This window comes from Tasmannia lanceolata, unplaced genomic scaffold (genome assembly GCF_043159265.1).
Source record: "Tasmannia lanceolata isolate RefF3 unplaced genomic scaffold, GAP_Taslan_0.1 ptg000012l, whole genome shotgun sequence".
Taxonomy (NCBI): Eukaryota; Viridiplantae; Streptophyta; class Magnoliopsida; order Canellales; family Winteraceae; genus Tasmannia; species Tasmannia lanceolata.
This window is the reverse complement of record NW_027518689.1, coordinates 22,190,985-22,209,251: the sequence shown is the minus strand read 5'-3', so window position 1 is coordinate 22,209,251 and position 18,267 is coordinate 22,190,985. Positions and strand designations below refer to the sequence as shown.

The following is an 18,267-nucleotide window of genomic DNA, read 5'->3' as shown; positions in this document are numbered from 1 at the left end:
GGTTCTTCTACGTGGATCATTTTCTTCCATTCTATCCTATCCAAGGTCATGTTCTCTGTTATGTTCCTAGCTATCAAGTCTTTCCTCACTGTTTCTACCCAAGTTGTTTTCGGTCTGCCCCTACCTCTTTTTACTCCAATTTGGCAGAAGTCGCATCTTTTCACTGGAGCATCAAGGCCTACGTTGGATATGCCCACACCATCTTAAGCGGTGCTCTCTCATCTTCTCTTCAATTGGTGCCACCCCCACCTTTTTACGAATGTCTTCATTTTAATATCATAAGCTGGAATAAATTGCAAACTTAAGCCATTCTAAATAAATCAACCATAAATGTAAGAACCGGTAAAAAAAAAATATATATATATAAATATAAAAATGGCCTCATAGGTGGGTAATCATCGGCCATTACTCATTTTCCCCAAGTTAATCGGGCATGAGGACATCTGGCATAATGGGGCGTACACGATTCGAACCCAAGTCTAAGCTAAGATTAAACGGCTTCCTACCACTAAGCCACCGCCCCAGATGTCAACAAAAACGGAATAGATATATATATATGTTAAAAATTTCCAATAGTCACTATTCACAATAGTCACTATGCGAGATTACTATGCAGAAATACTATGCAAGTTCACTATTGAGATACACTATTTAAAAGTATTATTCACAGTAGGACCCACCGAGTACTATTCATAAGCGGGTCCCACATCAGCGGGCCCCATACAAGCAGGCCCCACATAAGCGGATCCAACACCAGTGGGTCCCACATCAGCGGGTCCCACACGAGCGGGCCCCACGACCAGCGGGTCCTACCACCAGCGGGACCCATCCCTAGTGGAAACGAAAATATCATCGCACCGACGAAAATAATAATAAAAAAATGCAAAAATACTATTGACCGACAAAATTAATAATAAAAAAATATTATTAACTATGCAAAATACTGTTAACCGACGAAAATAATAATTTAAAATAGTAAATAGTTTTTACTATGCAAAAGTACTATGCAAAAATACTATTGACCGACAGAAATAATAATTTAAAATAGTAAATAGTCTTTACTATGCAAAAAGTACTATGCAAAAAAATGTCTATAAATAGAGGAGGAGGAGGAGAAGAAAAGGAGAAGAGAAGAGAAGAGAAGAGAAGAGAGAGAGAGAGAGAGAGGAAGAGAAGAGAAGAAAGAGAAAGAGGAAGAGAGAGAGAAGAAGGAAAAAGAAAATCCACTACCAAGTAAGTCTTTTATAATAGTCTCTCTTTCATGGTTGGTTCTACCACCTAAAATTATTTGAAAGCAATGATCTCTTTCAATGGTTGGTTCTACCACCTAAATTATTTAATGATCTCTTTCAATGGTTGGTTCTACCACCTAAATTATTTAATGATCTCTTTCATGGTTGGTTCTACCACCTACCTATATTTTATTTGAAGTAATGGTTGGTTTTACCACCTATATGGATAAAGTAATGGTTGGTTCTACCACCTATATACTTAACGGTGAAATACTAGCATAGTAACCGTAAAGTAAACTTTATCAACTTATGGTGAAATGAATAGTGACATGATGGGGCCCACATAAATAGTGACATGATGGGGCCCACATAAATAGTGACATGATGGGGCCCACATAAATAGTGACATGATGGGGCCCACATAAATAGTGACATGCGGGGCCCACATAAATAGTGACATGATGGGGCCCACATGAATAGTAGCATGTGGGGCCCACATGAATAGTGAACACAGGGAACCTTATTTTAGGACATAAATGGACACAGAAAGGACTAGTGTTGTCTGTGTGATATTAAAAGGACCTAGACTAAAATAAGTTGACCTATTTCACTTATTTGCCTACAGGAGCCCTCTCGTCCTACTGCGACTATAAGAAAAGGCAGGTGACAGCTAGACCTTGTCTTGTAATGGTGTTCAATATAATTGTCTATGCAATGTAGCTCTGCTTATAAATTGCCTGATAAATACCTGCTTAGTGAATTTATACTCGCTTGCCTGGAATCAAATGAATTGAAATGAATGCTGGAATCAAATGAATTGAAATGAATGCAGGAAGAAAGGCAAAGGTAAGTAATTGCATACATGTTGCATACATGGGGGAAAGTGAAGGGGAACTTAAGGGTGTGGTGGAATCATCCTGGGACCTAAGGTCCAAAGGCCAACGCGAGAAGCGTGTACTGCCTTTCGTTGGCAAACCAACCAAAAAGGGAAAGTATCCCCGAGGGATAGTATCCCCGGCTCGGCAAATGCGAGACCGTAATCCAAGTCCATAACGTCACTACCTTCAGACAGGGGTAGTGGTTAGCCGTGCGGCAAGGACACCGGCAGAAAAAAATAAAAGAAAATGAAAAAGTCAGAAAAGAACTGACAGAAAAATAAATGGGGGAAAAGCCGGATGTACCTGGGGAATGTGCTGTCTCATTTTATAAAATTGTTGCATACATGCATACATAGCATACATTGAAATTATTGTCACTCCTTTGATTTATATTGCCATGGGCATTGTAATCTTTATTCTAGACATTATTGAAATGTGGATTTTATTGTATGCACTGTTATTATTGTCTCTTTTACTTTGCTCGGTCTTTGGATGACCCTGCTTTGACGTTGATTCCTCCACCACAGGGGTTGAGGCATTAGATGGCGGAGCATTTGCAAATGAAGGAACCATGGGATAAGGGACTGTGTGATCAGAGAGTTCGTTCCTGGAGTCCTTGCATTTTGACGTCTTACGTCATGTATCATTTTTAAGTTGTAATAAGATTCTATCGGGATCGTCGTTGATGCTTGTATAAAAAAAAAAAATATTTCCATGATTTTTACTTTCTTTTGCTCGTAGCGACACGACGGAAATCGGGTCGTTACAATAAATTAATTGGAATGGAACCATTCCTGTAGCAGGGGCCAACTATGAACCATACCTGAGTGAGGCAATATATTTTGGCGAATGAGATTGGTATTCCCATGTCTTGATAATTGCGCTAACTCATCCTTTCTTTTATTATTTAAACAGCTGCAAAGGTTATTACGCTTTCCAAAATCTCTCAAAATTCAATAAAAAAGAAAAGACAAGCTGAGTTTGTGCAGTTATTAAAACATGGTAGTGCCAATATCATTAGCCTTTTTTTTATGGGAAATGTTATCAGCACAACCATATTTTGGTATTTCCACGAACCCGCTGTCTTGTCCTCTTCAATTGGCTCCTGAGAGCTTTTTGGGAAATGTATAACCTTTTGACAGCATTTTAAATGCTAAATGTTGTGCAGATGTCTTGTATTCTGGCATTATATAACACCCTGATGGACTAATGTGCGTGACGCACACGTTTAGTGGCGTTGATATATAAGCCACATCTTAGGGCTACGGGATTATGTTTTTCTTTGTGTTTTCGTGGCCAAGAAGAAGAGAGTTTGTAACCCTAGACCGAAATAGTGAAAATCTCTCCCCGTGGACGTAGGCAGTGCCGAACCACGTAAAATCTTGTGTGATTGTGTGATTTGCATCGTTCTTTTGGTGTTTTGTTGCACATCTGGTTGGTCCTTGTCGAGAAGGTATTTCTCGGTTTTTCTACACTAAAAGATGATTTGTGAAAATATCAAAATATGGTTGTGCTGATATCATTTCCCATATTTTATATGTATTATCTTCTTCTTCGTACAATTTATTCCATGATTTCCTATTGTTGGACAAGTAGTATATATTGCTACACTAGGGAATGTTTTTTTTTTTTTTCCGTTCGTCCTGTTGGATATGACCTTTTACATGCCCTTATACCAAATTTTGCAGAGAAGAATTTGACGAGGAGCAGGAACCTGATGGAATGCTTCTCTCTGGATGGACACCGCCTCCCACTGAGAAAGATAATCGGGTTGTCAGCAATGGAGAAATCACATCGAGTGCGTCACAAACATCATTAGAAACTCGAAAAGATTCTGATGAAATAGAAGTACTTCCAGCAGAATCCGGGACTAAGAGAAAACTGTCTGAAAGATCAAATGCAGAGAATGGAGCTACAATTTCTACTTTGTCAATTGTTGATTCAACAAGTAATCAAAGGACAAAAGAAATCAATGGTGATGATGATGATGTGGTTGTTATGATTGATGGAAACCCGGACAATGGCAAGAAAAAACGGTTGCAGTAGCAGGTATTATGTGAAATGACTACGCGTCATTCCTCGTAATTTTGTACAGTAGGTTCTGTGATTCTTTTGTCAGTTTTAACTCTGCAAACTGATGATGTTAGTGGTGGTAGTCCAAAATGTGACCAGAGAATTGTTTGACTCATGCTTCAAAGAGATCTGATTAAGATTTTGGTTGGAGTATTAGTGGGGAAAAGTTGTTCAGCATTAATTTAACCACCAGAGTTAGATAGACCCAGACTGTTGAAATTTTTTATAACCTTTTATTGAAGGATGGCCTCTCTACTTTTTGTATCATGATTTTAATGCTGCTAACCATGGCTTTGAGTTCGTTGGATCACAAGGTTTGAGAATATGTAGTTATCATCTAACATTATGCCTTCCAATTGTTAAATTTATGAGTATTAAGTAGCTGTGATTGTCTGATTGGTGATATTTTGTGATTATGGCTCTCATCACTGTCAGGTCAACTAGATGAAATGGTTTTGATCATCAGATACAGGTCTCGCCTCTGGGTTATGGACACCGGCCTAGTTTCATGGCTTTGGCCAATGGAAGAAGTAACTAGGGTTCGGGTTGATTCCAATTCATATTTTTTAGCAAAATCTCAGCCCGACCCAGCCCAGGTTAGCTTAAAAAAAATGAATTGGAATCAACCCGAATCAGACCCGAGTTGCACCCAATCTCAGCTCAGTCCTGTGATTTCAATATCCCTATTTTCTTACCATACCCTCCCTCCCTGTGCAGTAATTTTATTGACTTTCTTGTACCCTTATGGCCAGTCATTGCAATGGGACAGGGACATATGCTCAGTTTTGCCTAGATTATTTTGTGCTCTCCTCAACTTTCTCCATTATTTTCACCTCTGTGATGGGCCATTCATTTGATAGCTTCTTGAAATATGCCACAGCCAGTGAAGTGCAAAATAAAGGGTTGTCAATATCAAAACAGGGGGCGTAGATTTCAAGTTCCTTTTGGAGAAAGATTTTAGGCGACAAAGGTTTGACCGATTCCTTCCCATTGAACAAATGGTTGCACTAGTACTCACATTATAGAACTTATCTAAAAAATCACTTTTGAAAATAATAGATAATTAATTAAAAAAATCATGGACAAAAATCATCCAAGTGTAGGGACACATGTCAATAAACGAAAAAGGTCCGATGGATCTAAAGGATCCGAACTTTAATGGATAGGATTTGGGCACATCAACTACATCCGAACAGTGTGTATTGGATCCATATACTAAGGTCCGAAATTATTTTGGATCACGAGTGCCAACGTATGAAAATGGAGAGTGCCAATGTAAGAAAATGCCCTTCATATTTTTTGCTCAATAGAGGCGTATTTCTTTTCAAATCTAGCATTATGTCATGCTAGATTTTAGGTATTTTAATATTAAATAATAGCCATATGATATGGCTTGTGACGCAGAGAAGTAATATTTGAATGGAAATTGGGAGAGTTTCGCCTTCTCTCGAATTTAGGCGATTTATCCATCTTATTTTCTGCTTCAAGGCTTGGGAATCCTAACAACTGGTATCAGAGCCGACGATTTTCCACCTCTTCTTCAATTCGACAGCAAGGCCCCAACATGTAAAGAGCTTGACCAGGCACTCCAGGTGGTTCAACAAACTGTTGATGGACACATTCAGCTTCTCTGTGATCGTTAATAGTCGGTAGGTAACATCGGCACCCAACTACAAAATATTCACGCTTCCATCCAAAATAGTCAAGCTTCTCATCCAGAACAACAACAATCAAATACCCGAGAACGCGGGCACAATGAAGAGATCCACCCTCAACTAAATCAAGGTGAGTCTCGTAGGAACAATCATCCATTTATTCTGGGCCACACAGTACATGCCCATCCGAGTGGCTTTATGTTGCTGATCAATTCCAAGACCTCTAATAAATATTTGATGACGATCGCAGCCATCCATATTATTGGGGATGCGATTCCTTGGTATCAATGGCTTCTCAAAACGAGGGGACCCATATCATGGCCTCATTTCATACAGTATCTGAACATCCGCTTCGGCATGGTAAACACGGATGATCCGGGAGGTACCTTGTCACTTTGCCAAACAACCATCGTTTGTGATTACCAAACCCATAACAAACCCCGCCTTCGAGAGGAATATCTCATGAGTTGCTTCATTTATGGACTACGAGAGGATATGTTAGAATTTTTAAAACAAAATAATAAAAAAATATTTGAAAAGTCAAAGATGCTTTTTCTTTTTGTTATAAAAAAATTTGGAGGGAAGATTCAAATTATGTTTCCTCTCTTGTCTTAAAGCAAAAGACTTTTGCATATGTGGGGACTTGAACCCAATACCTTGGTGAGTGTGCTTGTGGTGTGTTTTCAAAACCAAAACCGTTTTTGTCTTTTAATGGTAATTAAGAGAGAAACGTTTATGTCTTTTAATGGTAATTAAGAGAAGAAATATTTTTGTCTTTTAATGGTGATTAAAAGATAAACGTTTTTGTCTTTTAATGGTAATTAAGAGAGAAACGTTTTTGTCTTTTAATGGTGATTAAAAGAGAAACGTTTTTTGTCTTTTAATGGTGATTAAGAGAGAAACGTTTTTTGTTTTTTAATGGTGATTAAAAGAGAAACGTTTTTTGTCTTTTAATGGTGATTAAGAGAGAAACATTTTTTGTCTTTTAATGGTGATTAAAAGAGAAACGTTTTGGTCTTTTAATGGTGATTAATTATCCTCCAACAGTCATATTCTCATCTATAAAAAGAAGAGAGCAGCACCATTGGAGGATACAGTTTTTTACAGAAAAAACATCAAAGTTTCTGCTTGTCTTCTTCCTTTCCTCCGTTCTGATCTGAGCACAGTTCTACGGTGATTCTGGGTGGACCAGTCAGCGAGTGCACGTGGACTGGAGCCAACTTTGGCTGTTTTATCTTGGAGCATCGGTTCGCGGATCCCGGTTTGCACCGGTAAGGGGCGGATACGATTCTTAAGGAGAGTGACCAGTGGCACGACTCAGCCTTCTTCTTCTCGATCTGTTTTACAGAAACGTTTTCTATAAAAGCTAAGTACTGATTTATTTACATTTCTAATTTCTGGATTCAATCAAGCCATATATCAGACCCTACTGGACAACATCTAATTTGTCCAACAATCTTAAGAATCGTATCCTTCAAATCTGATCATATGGCTTCTGATAATCCAAACCCAACTTCTGTTGATACCATCTCTGTTGAGAATTCCAATCCAACGGTTGTTCGCACCTCTGTTGTGAACATAATTCTCAACACCATTCCAGATTTTTCCAAGATCGAACGCCTTACTGGATTGAACTATAAAAGATGGAAACAACAGATCTTGTTTGCACTAGCAGTTGGAAAACTCAGTCAACACACACATAGACCAGGACATGAACACTAGCGGGCTTTGACTAGGTTGTTGAGGTACTTAAAAGGTACAATAAATTTTGACTGCATTTTAGGGGGTTTCCTGCTGTCTTAGAAGGCTATAATGATGCGAATTGGATCTCTGATTCAAGAGATTCAGTGTCTACCAGTGGATATGTATTCACCCTTGGTGGTGGTGCGATTTCTTGGAAATCGGTTAAACAAACTTGTAGTACAAGTTCCACTATGGAAGCAGAATTTATAGCCTTAGCCCTAGCAGGAGCTGAAGCCGAATGGCTCAGGAATTTTATGGCAGATGTGCCTTTATGGTCAAGGCCGATTCCCTCAGTGTCTTTACACTGTGATAGTCAAGCTGCTTTAGCCAAGGCCAAAAGTAAGACCTATAATGGCAAAAGAAGGCATATACGCCTGAGGCATAATTTGGTAAAGCAATACTTGAGTGAGAGAACAATAGCACTCGACTTTGTAAGGTCGGAGAGGAATCTGGCAGATCCTCTGACAAAACCACAGATAAACAACGTGGTTTATGAGACATCGCAAGGAATGGGGTTAAAGCTCGTGGCATGAATCATTAGTGATGGACACCCAACCAATGTGAAAGGAGATCCCTGGAATTTGGTTCAATGGGTACTAACAAGTCACCGGATGGTTTGTTAACACTATCACCCCCTACTCCTAGATGCAAAATGATGAAAGATAGTGTTCACTGCAAATGAGAGAGGATGAGTTATAGACTCTTAATCAGATCATAACCTGTATTGGGTGGTATGTTACTTGCAGTGCATACTTGATGACTGACCTAAGTGAATGTGGAGGTAAGGCCACTTCCTATGAGAATTTAACGAGTAATTCTCTAGAACATTCATGAGAACCAAGAGGGGAACAAGGCCAAAATGTTCCAAAACTGTGAATGAATCACCAAGGAATCGAATGTAGAGTGTGGATAACAGGTTAGTCAGTTACACCCACGAGGAAAGGTTGAAGGAGTCTAACTCTACCCGTACTCGGTAACGTAATCTGTTTATCCTAAATATCGGTTGAAGTCCAAAAGACACCGGTATGAATCTACTCTATTTTCTAATGTGCTCAGATACTTCCGTTTTCAATTTTCAACTGTATTTTGAATCTTGTGGGGGATTGTTAGAATTTTTAAATCAAAATAATAATAAAAGATTTGAAAAGTCAAAGATGCTTTTTCTTTTTGTTATAAAAAAATTTGGAGGGAAGATTCAAATTATGTTTCCCTCTCTTGTCTTAAAGCAAAAGACTTTTGCATATGTGGGGACTTGAACCCAATACCTTGGTGAGTGTGCTTGTGGTGTGTTTTCAAAACCAAAACCGTTTGTCTTTTAATGGTAATTAAGAGAGAAACGTTTATGTCTTTTAATGGTAATTAAGAGAAGAAACGTTTTTGTCTTTTAATGGTGATTAAAAGAGAAACGTTTTTGTCTTTTAATGGTAATTAAGAGAGAAACGTTTTTGTCTTTTAATGGTGATTAAAAGAGAAACGTTTTTTGTCTTTTAATGGTGATTAAGAGAGAAACGTTTTTTGTCTTTTAATGGTGATTAAAAGAGAAACGTTTTTTGTCTTTTAATGGTGATTAAGAGAGAAATGTTTTTTGTCTTTTAATGGTGATTAAAAGAGAAACGTTTTGGTCTTTTAATGGTGATTAATTATCCTCCAACAGTCATATTCTCATCTATAAAAAGAAGAGAACAGCACCATTGGAGGATACAGTTTTTTACAGAAAAAACATCAAAGTTTCTGCTTGTCTTCTTCCTTTCCTCCGTTCTGATCTGAGCACAGTTCTACGGTGATTCTGGGTGGACCAGTCAGCGAGTGCACGTGGACTGGAGCCAACTTTGGCTGTTTTATCTTGGAGCATCGGTTCGCGGATCCCGGTTTGCACCGGTAGGGGGCGGATACGATTCTTAAGGAGAGTGACCAGTGGCACGACTCAGCCTTCTTCTTCTCGATCTGTTTTACAGAAACGTTTTCTACAAAAGCTAAATACTGATTTATTTACATTTCTAATTTCTGGATTCAATCAAGCCATATATCAGACCCTACTGGACAACATCTAATTTGTCCAACAGGATATAAAAACTAGCGTAAAATTATTGAAACCCCTTACCCTGCAACAAACCTTTATTCTTGTTGTTCGTCAACAAGAAGCCTTAGAAGCAAGCAAAATATTTAGCTTCCACATATGCCTAGGCCATTCCTCCACTGCCGCAACAGAACCCATCATCCCACACCAATGAAGGACCTCCAATTAAGCAACTTACCACTATTGAAATGTATGAGAGGTGCCGCAAGGGTCTTTAAGTTCTGTCCAGGTCATCGTTGCAGGGCACAACTAGCACTCGTTGATGGAGTTGATACCGAAGATTTTGAATCATTCGATACGGAAGGACATCCCAAAATTGAAGACGTCATCGATGTCTGATCAGGGCATTTTGCAAACTCAACTACACAAAATTTTGGACCGAAGAACGGTAAAGCAAAGCAATCAACACAATACATGAAGATGCCACGTGGAAGAACTGGTTGCAGTTCCATCAACATTTCCTAATTTCGTACCTTCCGGCCAAGGCGCCCTTTAAGGGGGAGGGATGTTAGGATCTCAAGATTCTCTCCTCTCTTTCCCTTATCTCATTTTTTTAAATATTTATCTTTCTATTTCTAGATAACTTCTGTTGTGTTTTGTTATGCTAGATCTTAGGTATTTTAATCTATTATAATAGCCATATGATGGATTGTTTGTGACACAGAGAAGTAACGTTTGAATAGAAATCGGGAGAGTTTCGCCTTTTCTCAAATTTAGGCGATTTATCTATCTTATTTTCTGCTTCAAGGCTTGGAAATCCTAACAAAAGGTGGTAAGGGAGAAGAGGTAACCGGGGGGAGCGAATTCAAGGGAGGACATGCGGAAACTATAACGGGGAGAAGAAGAGAAGACCACTTGAGATTTCAAAGTACTGATGCTAAAAGTCGCCATTTCTTACTAAGAAACGGATTTTTGTCGAGGAGAATTTTTATCACCATGCTGAGTACCCCAATCGGGGTTGTTCTCCACGGGGATAGAAATCTTGGATAAGTTATTCTTGGGATTGGCTATCCTGCGTTGGATCTTACGAGTGCAGGACGGACTCCTAACTCTATGAGGGTAGGACAGACTCCTAACTCTTATGACGGTAGGACAGACTCGTAACTCTCCCTAAAGAGGAAGAGATCCCTCAACCTGCGAAAACTCTAAGGCAGGAAGGGAAGGGGTTGGCTCAAGAAGCATTCCGTCATAGCCTTGATCCATGTAAAGATTTCTGAAAACTAATGACAATGCAAGCAACCGATGGCTATCCAGGACTCCAACCAAGATATTGACAACAACAAAAGTTCTGATAGCACTTAGGCATTTAGGATATAGTGTGGCCCAATCTTTTGCGCTCACTATTGAAAGTGGGCACTGAAAATATAAAAAGGTCAGAAACAAGAATAAACTGAGTAATTATTTGTTTTCCATTCAAAAGCATTAAATTAAATATAAAATTCTATGATTAGTAAAGCAAAGCATAAACTATATTCATGATACAATAAATCACTAAACAAAATACAAAATATTCATCAAACAATAAATTCCATATTGCAATCACAATTAGTTCTCAAAATCCAAAACAAATAGTACCTAAATAATTGAGTTTGCAGTTAGCATTCCTCTTTAAGTTAATCTTATTTACAAATGGGATAATAACACCTCTCCTTGGAAGCCATTAACTATATTATTTCTAAAACTATTATTATCATTATTTTCTAATAATCATACACATATATATATATATATATATATATATATATATATATGGGGAAACGTTTTCTACGCGATACCTCAGATAAGTTATCTGAGCAAGAGCTAAAACAATCACGTGGGCCCACATTGTTTGGATGATCCAAAGCATTCATTTGGATAGTCCAAAGATAGATAGAGTGTGAACAAAAAATGTGCTCCAGAGGATTATCCTAACCCTTCGATTTGTGGAGGTTAAAGTGGATGGATATAAACCTCCACAAATGTGTCCATTTTTAACCTCCAAAAATCGAAGGGTTAGGATGATCCTATGGAGCACATTTTTTGGAAGGGCCTATCAAATGAATGCTTTGGATCATCCAAACAATGTGGGCCCACATGATTTTATGAGCTCTTGCTCAGATAACTTATTTGAGGTATCGCGCAGAAAAAGTTTCCCCATATATATAACTTCAATACAATTTGCATATAAGATTATAGACAAATAATTCTCACGGGTAGCCAAAGAGGCCCTAACCAAATCCATTGTTTTACATTAGAATAAGGATTTGGATACATGATAAAGATTTGCATTCTATTATTGATACTTTTATCGCTCTTAATAAAGTTTTTTTCTCTTGTTCTGTTTCATATTGAATACTGAGTAGTGCTTATTGTTGCTATATTAGGAACTTCTCGGGCCAATTCCTGAAGGGTTTGATGACTACTTTGCAAGTTGATTTCCAAAATTATTAATTGAAGTTTATAAAGTTGTATATAAATACTGCAGGGAAGAGCAACGCTTTGAGAAATATTTTAGAAGAAATAGTGACTATCTATCTCATGGTGAGTTCCAACATCCAGGTTCCTAACTGAATATGACAACCATGTATAATCTTGTACATTTAAGGTTCATAAGTGATTTAATTGTAACTGTATATTATTCACAAAAAAGTTTCTTGTAACAATACTGTACTTATATTTCGAACCTGCTAATGTTATAAATTTGATCAATGTTCTATTACCACCTTTATTAGAATAATAGTATCTTTGTATCTTCAGCTTTGTTTGGTTGTTCTTGTTAGATTATCATGCTCATTTTTTTCAATTGGATATGGAGTTCAAACTGAGATTTGTTTCAAGGCATCGTCTTCACTAAATATTGAACATTTTTTGTTTGTTTGCTAATGTATTATAGTTAAGAACCTTAATATTTGAATCTCATTAAGATGGTCGACTCTCTTGTACCGTTCACAACTTGCAGAACTCCTCAAATCTGATGGTAAGGATTGTCCAGATTGTCCATGACTTTTAGCTCTGGCTATAAGAACTGCAAAATTCATGTGCTGGGCAGTATAAATAGTTGGTACCCTGGATTCACTGATTCAAGGATCAGTTCATATGGTTTTACTTGTGCTGACATCTGAAACACCACCATGTTTACAAGGGACCATATTCTCTCTTCTTGACTAGTAATGCACATTGTGGGATTTAATGTTGATTCTTCTGAGACCATGACTTTGACATTGGCTGGTAGCGGTACTGCATGAGTAGGAGGAAGTGATTTGTTGCTACATTGGACCATTTTCTCTTCCTCCAACAAGTTCTACACAGTTTCAAAACTCACATGCATCTTCATGGACTCCCCTGAGTCAACCCCCTTTTACCTTGGCCGCATTTTACCCTTCAAAGTCAATCATTGCACCCTACATTGGACTCAAGTTATGCCCGCGTCAACTGAACAATGACTGTGTCTTGCCGAGTCGAATAAGATTTACTTTGTCTGGTTTTTGAGTCGCAACCGCATTTTGAAACACTAGTTCTGCATGACATGCTCAAGTGTACTGCACTTGTCCATCAAATATGTCGGGCTTAGTGCTATGCACATATTCTATTGGGATTATATCCTGTAGGGAGGGGATCTGTCGGTGCTTTTGGTTGCGACAGCTGCAATTTGCCTTAAAATGGAGCTCAAAGACACTTCCAATTGGATGAACACCTTGCGGCACACGGTTTTGATGTTGTTGTTGTTGGTGCAATTGAGGTTGAATAGACAAGGCTAACAGCCACTACAAGTGAATGGCAACATCTTACACATTGTTCCCCCACTTTTCTTTCTTGGTTGAACTGCTTCTTTCCTTTGAAATTATCATTGCAGTTTGCCCCAGTTTAAATTCCACCCGGGTTCCTTCTTGGACTGAGGAATCAAAGAAATTATGGAAATGGGCCAACTAAGTATGGGGAATACTGGTGGTTTAAATTTGAAAGGACCATTTGAACTTGCTCCTTATGTGGCTTTCCTCCTCCAGTGGGTGATCTAGAAAGTGAGCTAATACAGAGGCTTTGTTTGGTTATTTATAGGTCTATGATCGTCAATTTAGCGTCCACGTGACAGAGAATTGATGTATAAGGCAATCGTTTATGGGTCTTTGATAGTCAATTTGGCTCTAAAACGATTGTCCCAACTGATCATTACTGAGCCCATATTGCCCCAATAACCCCACATACATCCTAATGGGTCTTCAAACTTGTTGTTCTATCTTATTTTTTTCATGTCCTTTACTTGAGCTTTTTTGGTAACCTGACATTTGGGAAGAGACAGACCCTTGGGGTAGATCGTTCAGATGCTCATCTGCGCCATTCATATTCTTAAAGGGTCTCTAGAAATCAGGAAGAGGACTACCAACTGACCTAGATCATTGCCGAATAAGACAGGATGACTCCTCTTTTGGGAGGGGTGGAGACTGTATTACACCTCGAGGGAGAAATAGTTTTCCTCCCCATTTTGGATTGCCAGATTACTTGGGAGAATTTTATCTTCCCATGATGTAGTGGGACATGATATGATTATGGTTAATTTAGAGGGATATTATCAATTATCGAAGGTCACTAGGCCCTGTTTGGATTGCAAGAAAAACATTTCAGATGGAAAAAAATGTGGAGATTTCTTCCCCAGCTATTTAGAGGGAAAAAAAATGATTGTTGCTCATTTGGACTGATATTATTCTAAATTGTAAATCCCTCTAAATAAAATTTGAATTAGTGGGTAAAAAATGTCGGTTCCAATTATCTTTTTAGTGGGTAAAAAGTAAGAAATTTTAGAAAAAAAAAAATTCCTTTTCAAACTTTTCTAGAAAATTCTTGCGATCCAAACAGGGCTTGGTGTGGTTTAGATTACAAAAAAAAAACATTTCGGATAGAAATTTATCAGTGTCACTCTAGGCTACTAAAATTAGCACTACCATGTTTGATAATTGAACTAATTCATCTTGTCTTTTCTTTTTTAATTGACTTTTGAGAGCTTTTTGGGAATTGTAATGACCTTTGACAGCTGTTAAATAATAAAAGACAAGGTGAATTAGTGCAATTACCAAATGTGACAGTGAAAACGTCAATAGACCTCTTGTTACCGTCATTTTTATAAAAACTTTCATTTTTTTTGAGGCAAAATTATTATCGAAAATTTGAGGAATGATAGAGGCAAGGGCACCCTTGCACAAAGAACCGAAAAAGGGCCCTTGATTGGATCCATGTCATTTTCGGTGACTTTTTAAACTTCTTTGGGAATGTAAAATCAGTTACACTTAATGAAGTGGATCAAATCGAGGGCCCCTTTTCCTGCTCTTTATTCAAGGGCGCCCTTGCCTCTATCATTCCTCTGAAACATCATATTAGTAAAAAATATAAAATAAATAAAAGCAGGAAATCACTTTGCAAGGTTTCGAGTTTAAAAAGTGGTAACCCCACTGTTCTTGGCCGCACATGTGCCACATTGGCATGATCGAGTCTGTTGATCTGACCGGAGACCACAAATCCGGCCCATTTCTATTGACCCCATCTTGATTGGATGATCCTAGCCATTTGATCCATCAAGCCTAGTTTTTCCTTCAGCCAAGAAAAGCTAAAACCATTGATTTTCCTAAGCCTTGATTTGCAAATGATATGTGCGTTCAGCATGAGACTAGAACCATGTGGGTTGACTCGTGCTGGCCTACAAGATCAACAGTCTCAACTACACGTCCCCTTGTGGGACCCAAAAATTGATTGTTAGAATTTTAATCGGATCAATTCTAACAATCAATTCACGATCGCCCAATTAACGGACGAGATGAAAACTGTGATATGCAAAAATCACTGGCAGATCACCCAATCGACGAACGAGATGAAAACAGTTTTCAGCAAATTCCCATATATGAACTGTCTGATTTGCGTAACCATAAAAAAAAAGATCATTAAAGGAGTGTGAGCCATTATTAAAACATTATAAAGTTAATGATTTCCACCAAGAATTTGATCGCGAGGTCACACTAATTCACGATTCCGTGGATAATGGAATCATTTGAAATATAACTTATTATAAAATAGGACTTAGAGCTATTGTGCACCCCTAATTCACGATTCCATGGATAATTGAATCAAGAAGGGTCCTATTCCGCCTCTCTGCCTCACCATTTTTTTTGGGTGTGTGTATGGCATGGAGGTTTGGTGGACGATCCCATTATCCATACAAAATTGATCGAACAAATCAGACGTATATTCTCCACCCCTATCAATCCTTAAGATTTTAATCTTTCTCTCTAATTGGTTCTCAACCTCTAACTTCTAGCGCCTGAACATGTCCAACGCTTCGTGTTTACGAGTTATAAGGTATACATAACCGTATTTGGAGAAATCGTCTATAAAAGTGATGAAATAATGGGAACCGTTCCTAGCCCTTACACTCATGGGAACCGTTCCTAGCCCTTACACCCCACATGACTCACAGGTGGGGTAATCAATGGCATTTAGTCGTCCAAGTTAACCGTACGTCCTTAGCTAACCTGGACATACAATCCTTACTAAAGTGTCCCAATCTTGATGCCACAATTTGGAAGCATCAATAATATTAAATGATTCATTCACGCATAATATTTAAATTCATGCATTGATTAGAACAAATAGAATCCAATCGAAATAAATTATCACAAATGAAACCCCAACCATATAAAGTATTGTTTTTACGAATAGAAACCCTATCGCCTAAAAACTTCAATTCAAATCCATCTCTAACTAGTCCTAAAATCGGAATCAGATTTCTCATGCCAGTAGAGTAAAGAGTATCATGAAGAACTAAGGTGAGGCCAATGCGTGTTTGAAGGTGGTAGGTGCTTACTCCAAGCACATCCTAAGCCACAATATTTCCCATGTATAAATGGTGAATTCCCTTGGCGATTGGGTGGAAATCTACGAATCCACTCCTATCCCACGTCATGTTCTTTGTTGCCCCTAAATCCAAAAACCAATAAGGACAAGATTGGTCAACTATCAAAACCTTTGAGCAAACTTAAAGCACTCACATTAAGGTGAGACAATGGGCATACCTTCGGTTCTTTGCATTCCCTTGCAAAATGACCCTTCTGACCTCAGTTAAAGCACGTGAGCTTTGACTTGTGAATTCTAGCACGCTTCTTCTTATGCCCTTTCTTTGCCTTGGGGATAAAGTCTTTCTTTTTCTCAAGTTCAAATTTCCGCCCTTTCTTAAATCCCTTGCCCCCTTTACCCTTTCTTTGCCTTGGGGATAAAGCCTTCGCTGTCTTAGGCTCTACCAGATGTACATGAGTCTCACCCTCAGCAGAACGTCGCTCAGCCTCTAACTCTAGGTAAAAACTAAGGTCATTAAGATTCTTCACATTGGCGTTATGGGTCAATAGAGTTTTAATCATTACCCAAGAGGGGGACGGGATTTAATAACGACACGAATTTGTTTCTCGTCATTGAGTACATGATCGTCAACTGGCAGATCGATGGTCACAAACGTTCGAACCTTCTTCCATCCTACAATTTTGTAACTGCATAACCATGACTCTAAGCTTATTGGCTGTCACCGATGCATATCGAGTCTTAAGTGCATCCCACCTGCCCTTGGCATTATCATGGATCTCGAAGGCGGTGATAAGGTTATCATGTATAGCACTAAGTAATGCGTACCTAGCGGTTGTGTCATCCTCATACCATTTCTCATATGTAGGCCTGGCAAAATGGGACCTGTACCTGTGGGTACACCCGGCCCGCAGGGGTGCAAGTACCAATTTCATTACCCGCGAAAAAAAACACCCGCACCCAACCCGTACTCGTGACCCGTGGGTGGGTCTGGGTCGAGCGTTGGTGCCCGCGGGTTACCCGCCATTCAGTTTTCAACTTTTTATTCTTATGGCATAAACACTAAACAGTAAAAACTAGACTATGTGGGTGTGCCAACAAAACAAAGTCAAAGCAATCAGACTATGTGACTGGTATCTTTGGTTGTACCAAAACAAATACTTGTTAAAGTAAATGAAAAATTGTATGATGAATGGGCGTATAAACATGTACGTACTCATAATCCCATCCTTGATATTTGATCCAACAGCAGCTGACTTGTTAAGATGCTGTTGGATTAAATATCAAGGCTTGTACAACCATCGTACCACCTTTATGTGTTCATACACCCATTCATCATATAATTTCTTTTGGTATATATATATATATATATATATATATATATATATATATATATAGAGAGAGAGAGAGAGAGAGAGAGAGAGAGAGAGAGGAAAGTGAAGCTACACCGCCGGTGTAGCTAACTTAAAATACAATGGGCCCACATTGTTTTGGTGATCCAAACCATTCATTTGATTGGCCCTCACATAGATAGGGTGTCCACCAAAAATCAGCTCCATAGCATCATCCCAACCCTTCAAACTGTGGAGGCAAAAATGGACAAATTTGTGAAGGTTTTTACACGTTCATTTTTGCGTCCACAAATGCTAGGGTTGGGATGATCCTATGGAGCTGATTTTTGGTGGACACCCTATCTATGTGAAGGCCAATCAAATGAATGGTTTGGATCACCAAAACAATGTGGGCCCATTGTATTTTAAGCCGGCGGTGTAGCTTCACTTTCCTCATATATATAT

The 18,267-nt window shown here is 38.5% G+C and overlaps 1 protein-coding gene and 2 long non-coding RNA genes across 6 annotated transcripts in view; 2 read left to right on the top strand and 1 right to left on the bottom strand.

Moving 5' to 3' along the window:
* Positions 1 to 4,447, top strand: part of LOC143887718 (SUMO-activating enzyme subunit 2-like) — a 67,620-nt gene extending 63,173 nt beyond the window's left edge. For 3 of the 4 annotated variants that reach the window (XM_077391876.1, XM_077391873.1, XM_077391874.1), the window contains one exon: positions 3,799 to 4,447. In XM_077391876.1, coding sequence (XP_077247991.1) covers positions 3,799 to 4,156 — 358 coding nt within the window. In that variant the 3' untranslated portion in view covers positions 4,157 to 4,447. Of the gene's footprint in view, positions 1 to 2,637; positions 3,033 to 3,798 lie in introns of those variants that run through there. The other variant, XM_077391875.1, reaches the window with a different exon arrangement.
* Positions 4,448 to 5,419: 972 nt separating this feature from the next.
* Positions 5,420 to 12,377, top strand: LOC143887717 (uncharacterized). The gene is made up of 3 exons (XR_013254350.1): positions 5,420 to 5,968; positions 6,089 to 6,220; positions 12,022 to 12,377. It is a non-coding gene; the product is annotated as an uncharacterized LOC143887717 (long non-coding RNA).
* A 1,753-nt stretch (positions 12,378 to 14,130) lies between these two features.
* On the bottom strand, positions 14,131 to 17,104 carry LOC143887716 (uncharacterized). The gene is made up of 2 exons (XR_013254349.1): positions 16,693 to 17,104; positions 14,131 to 16,597 (listed from the first exon to the last, which is right to left on the bottom strand). It is a non-coding gene; the product is annotated as an uncharacterized LOC143887716 (long non-coding RNA).
* Positions 17,105 to 18,267: the final 1,163 nt, after the last annotated feature.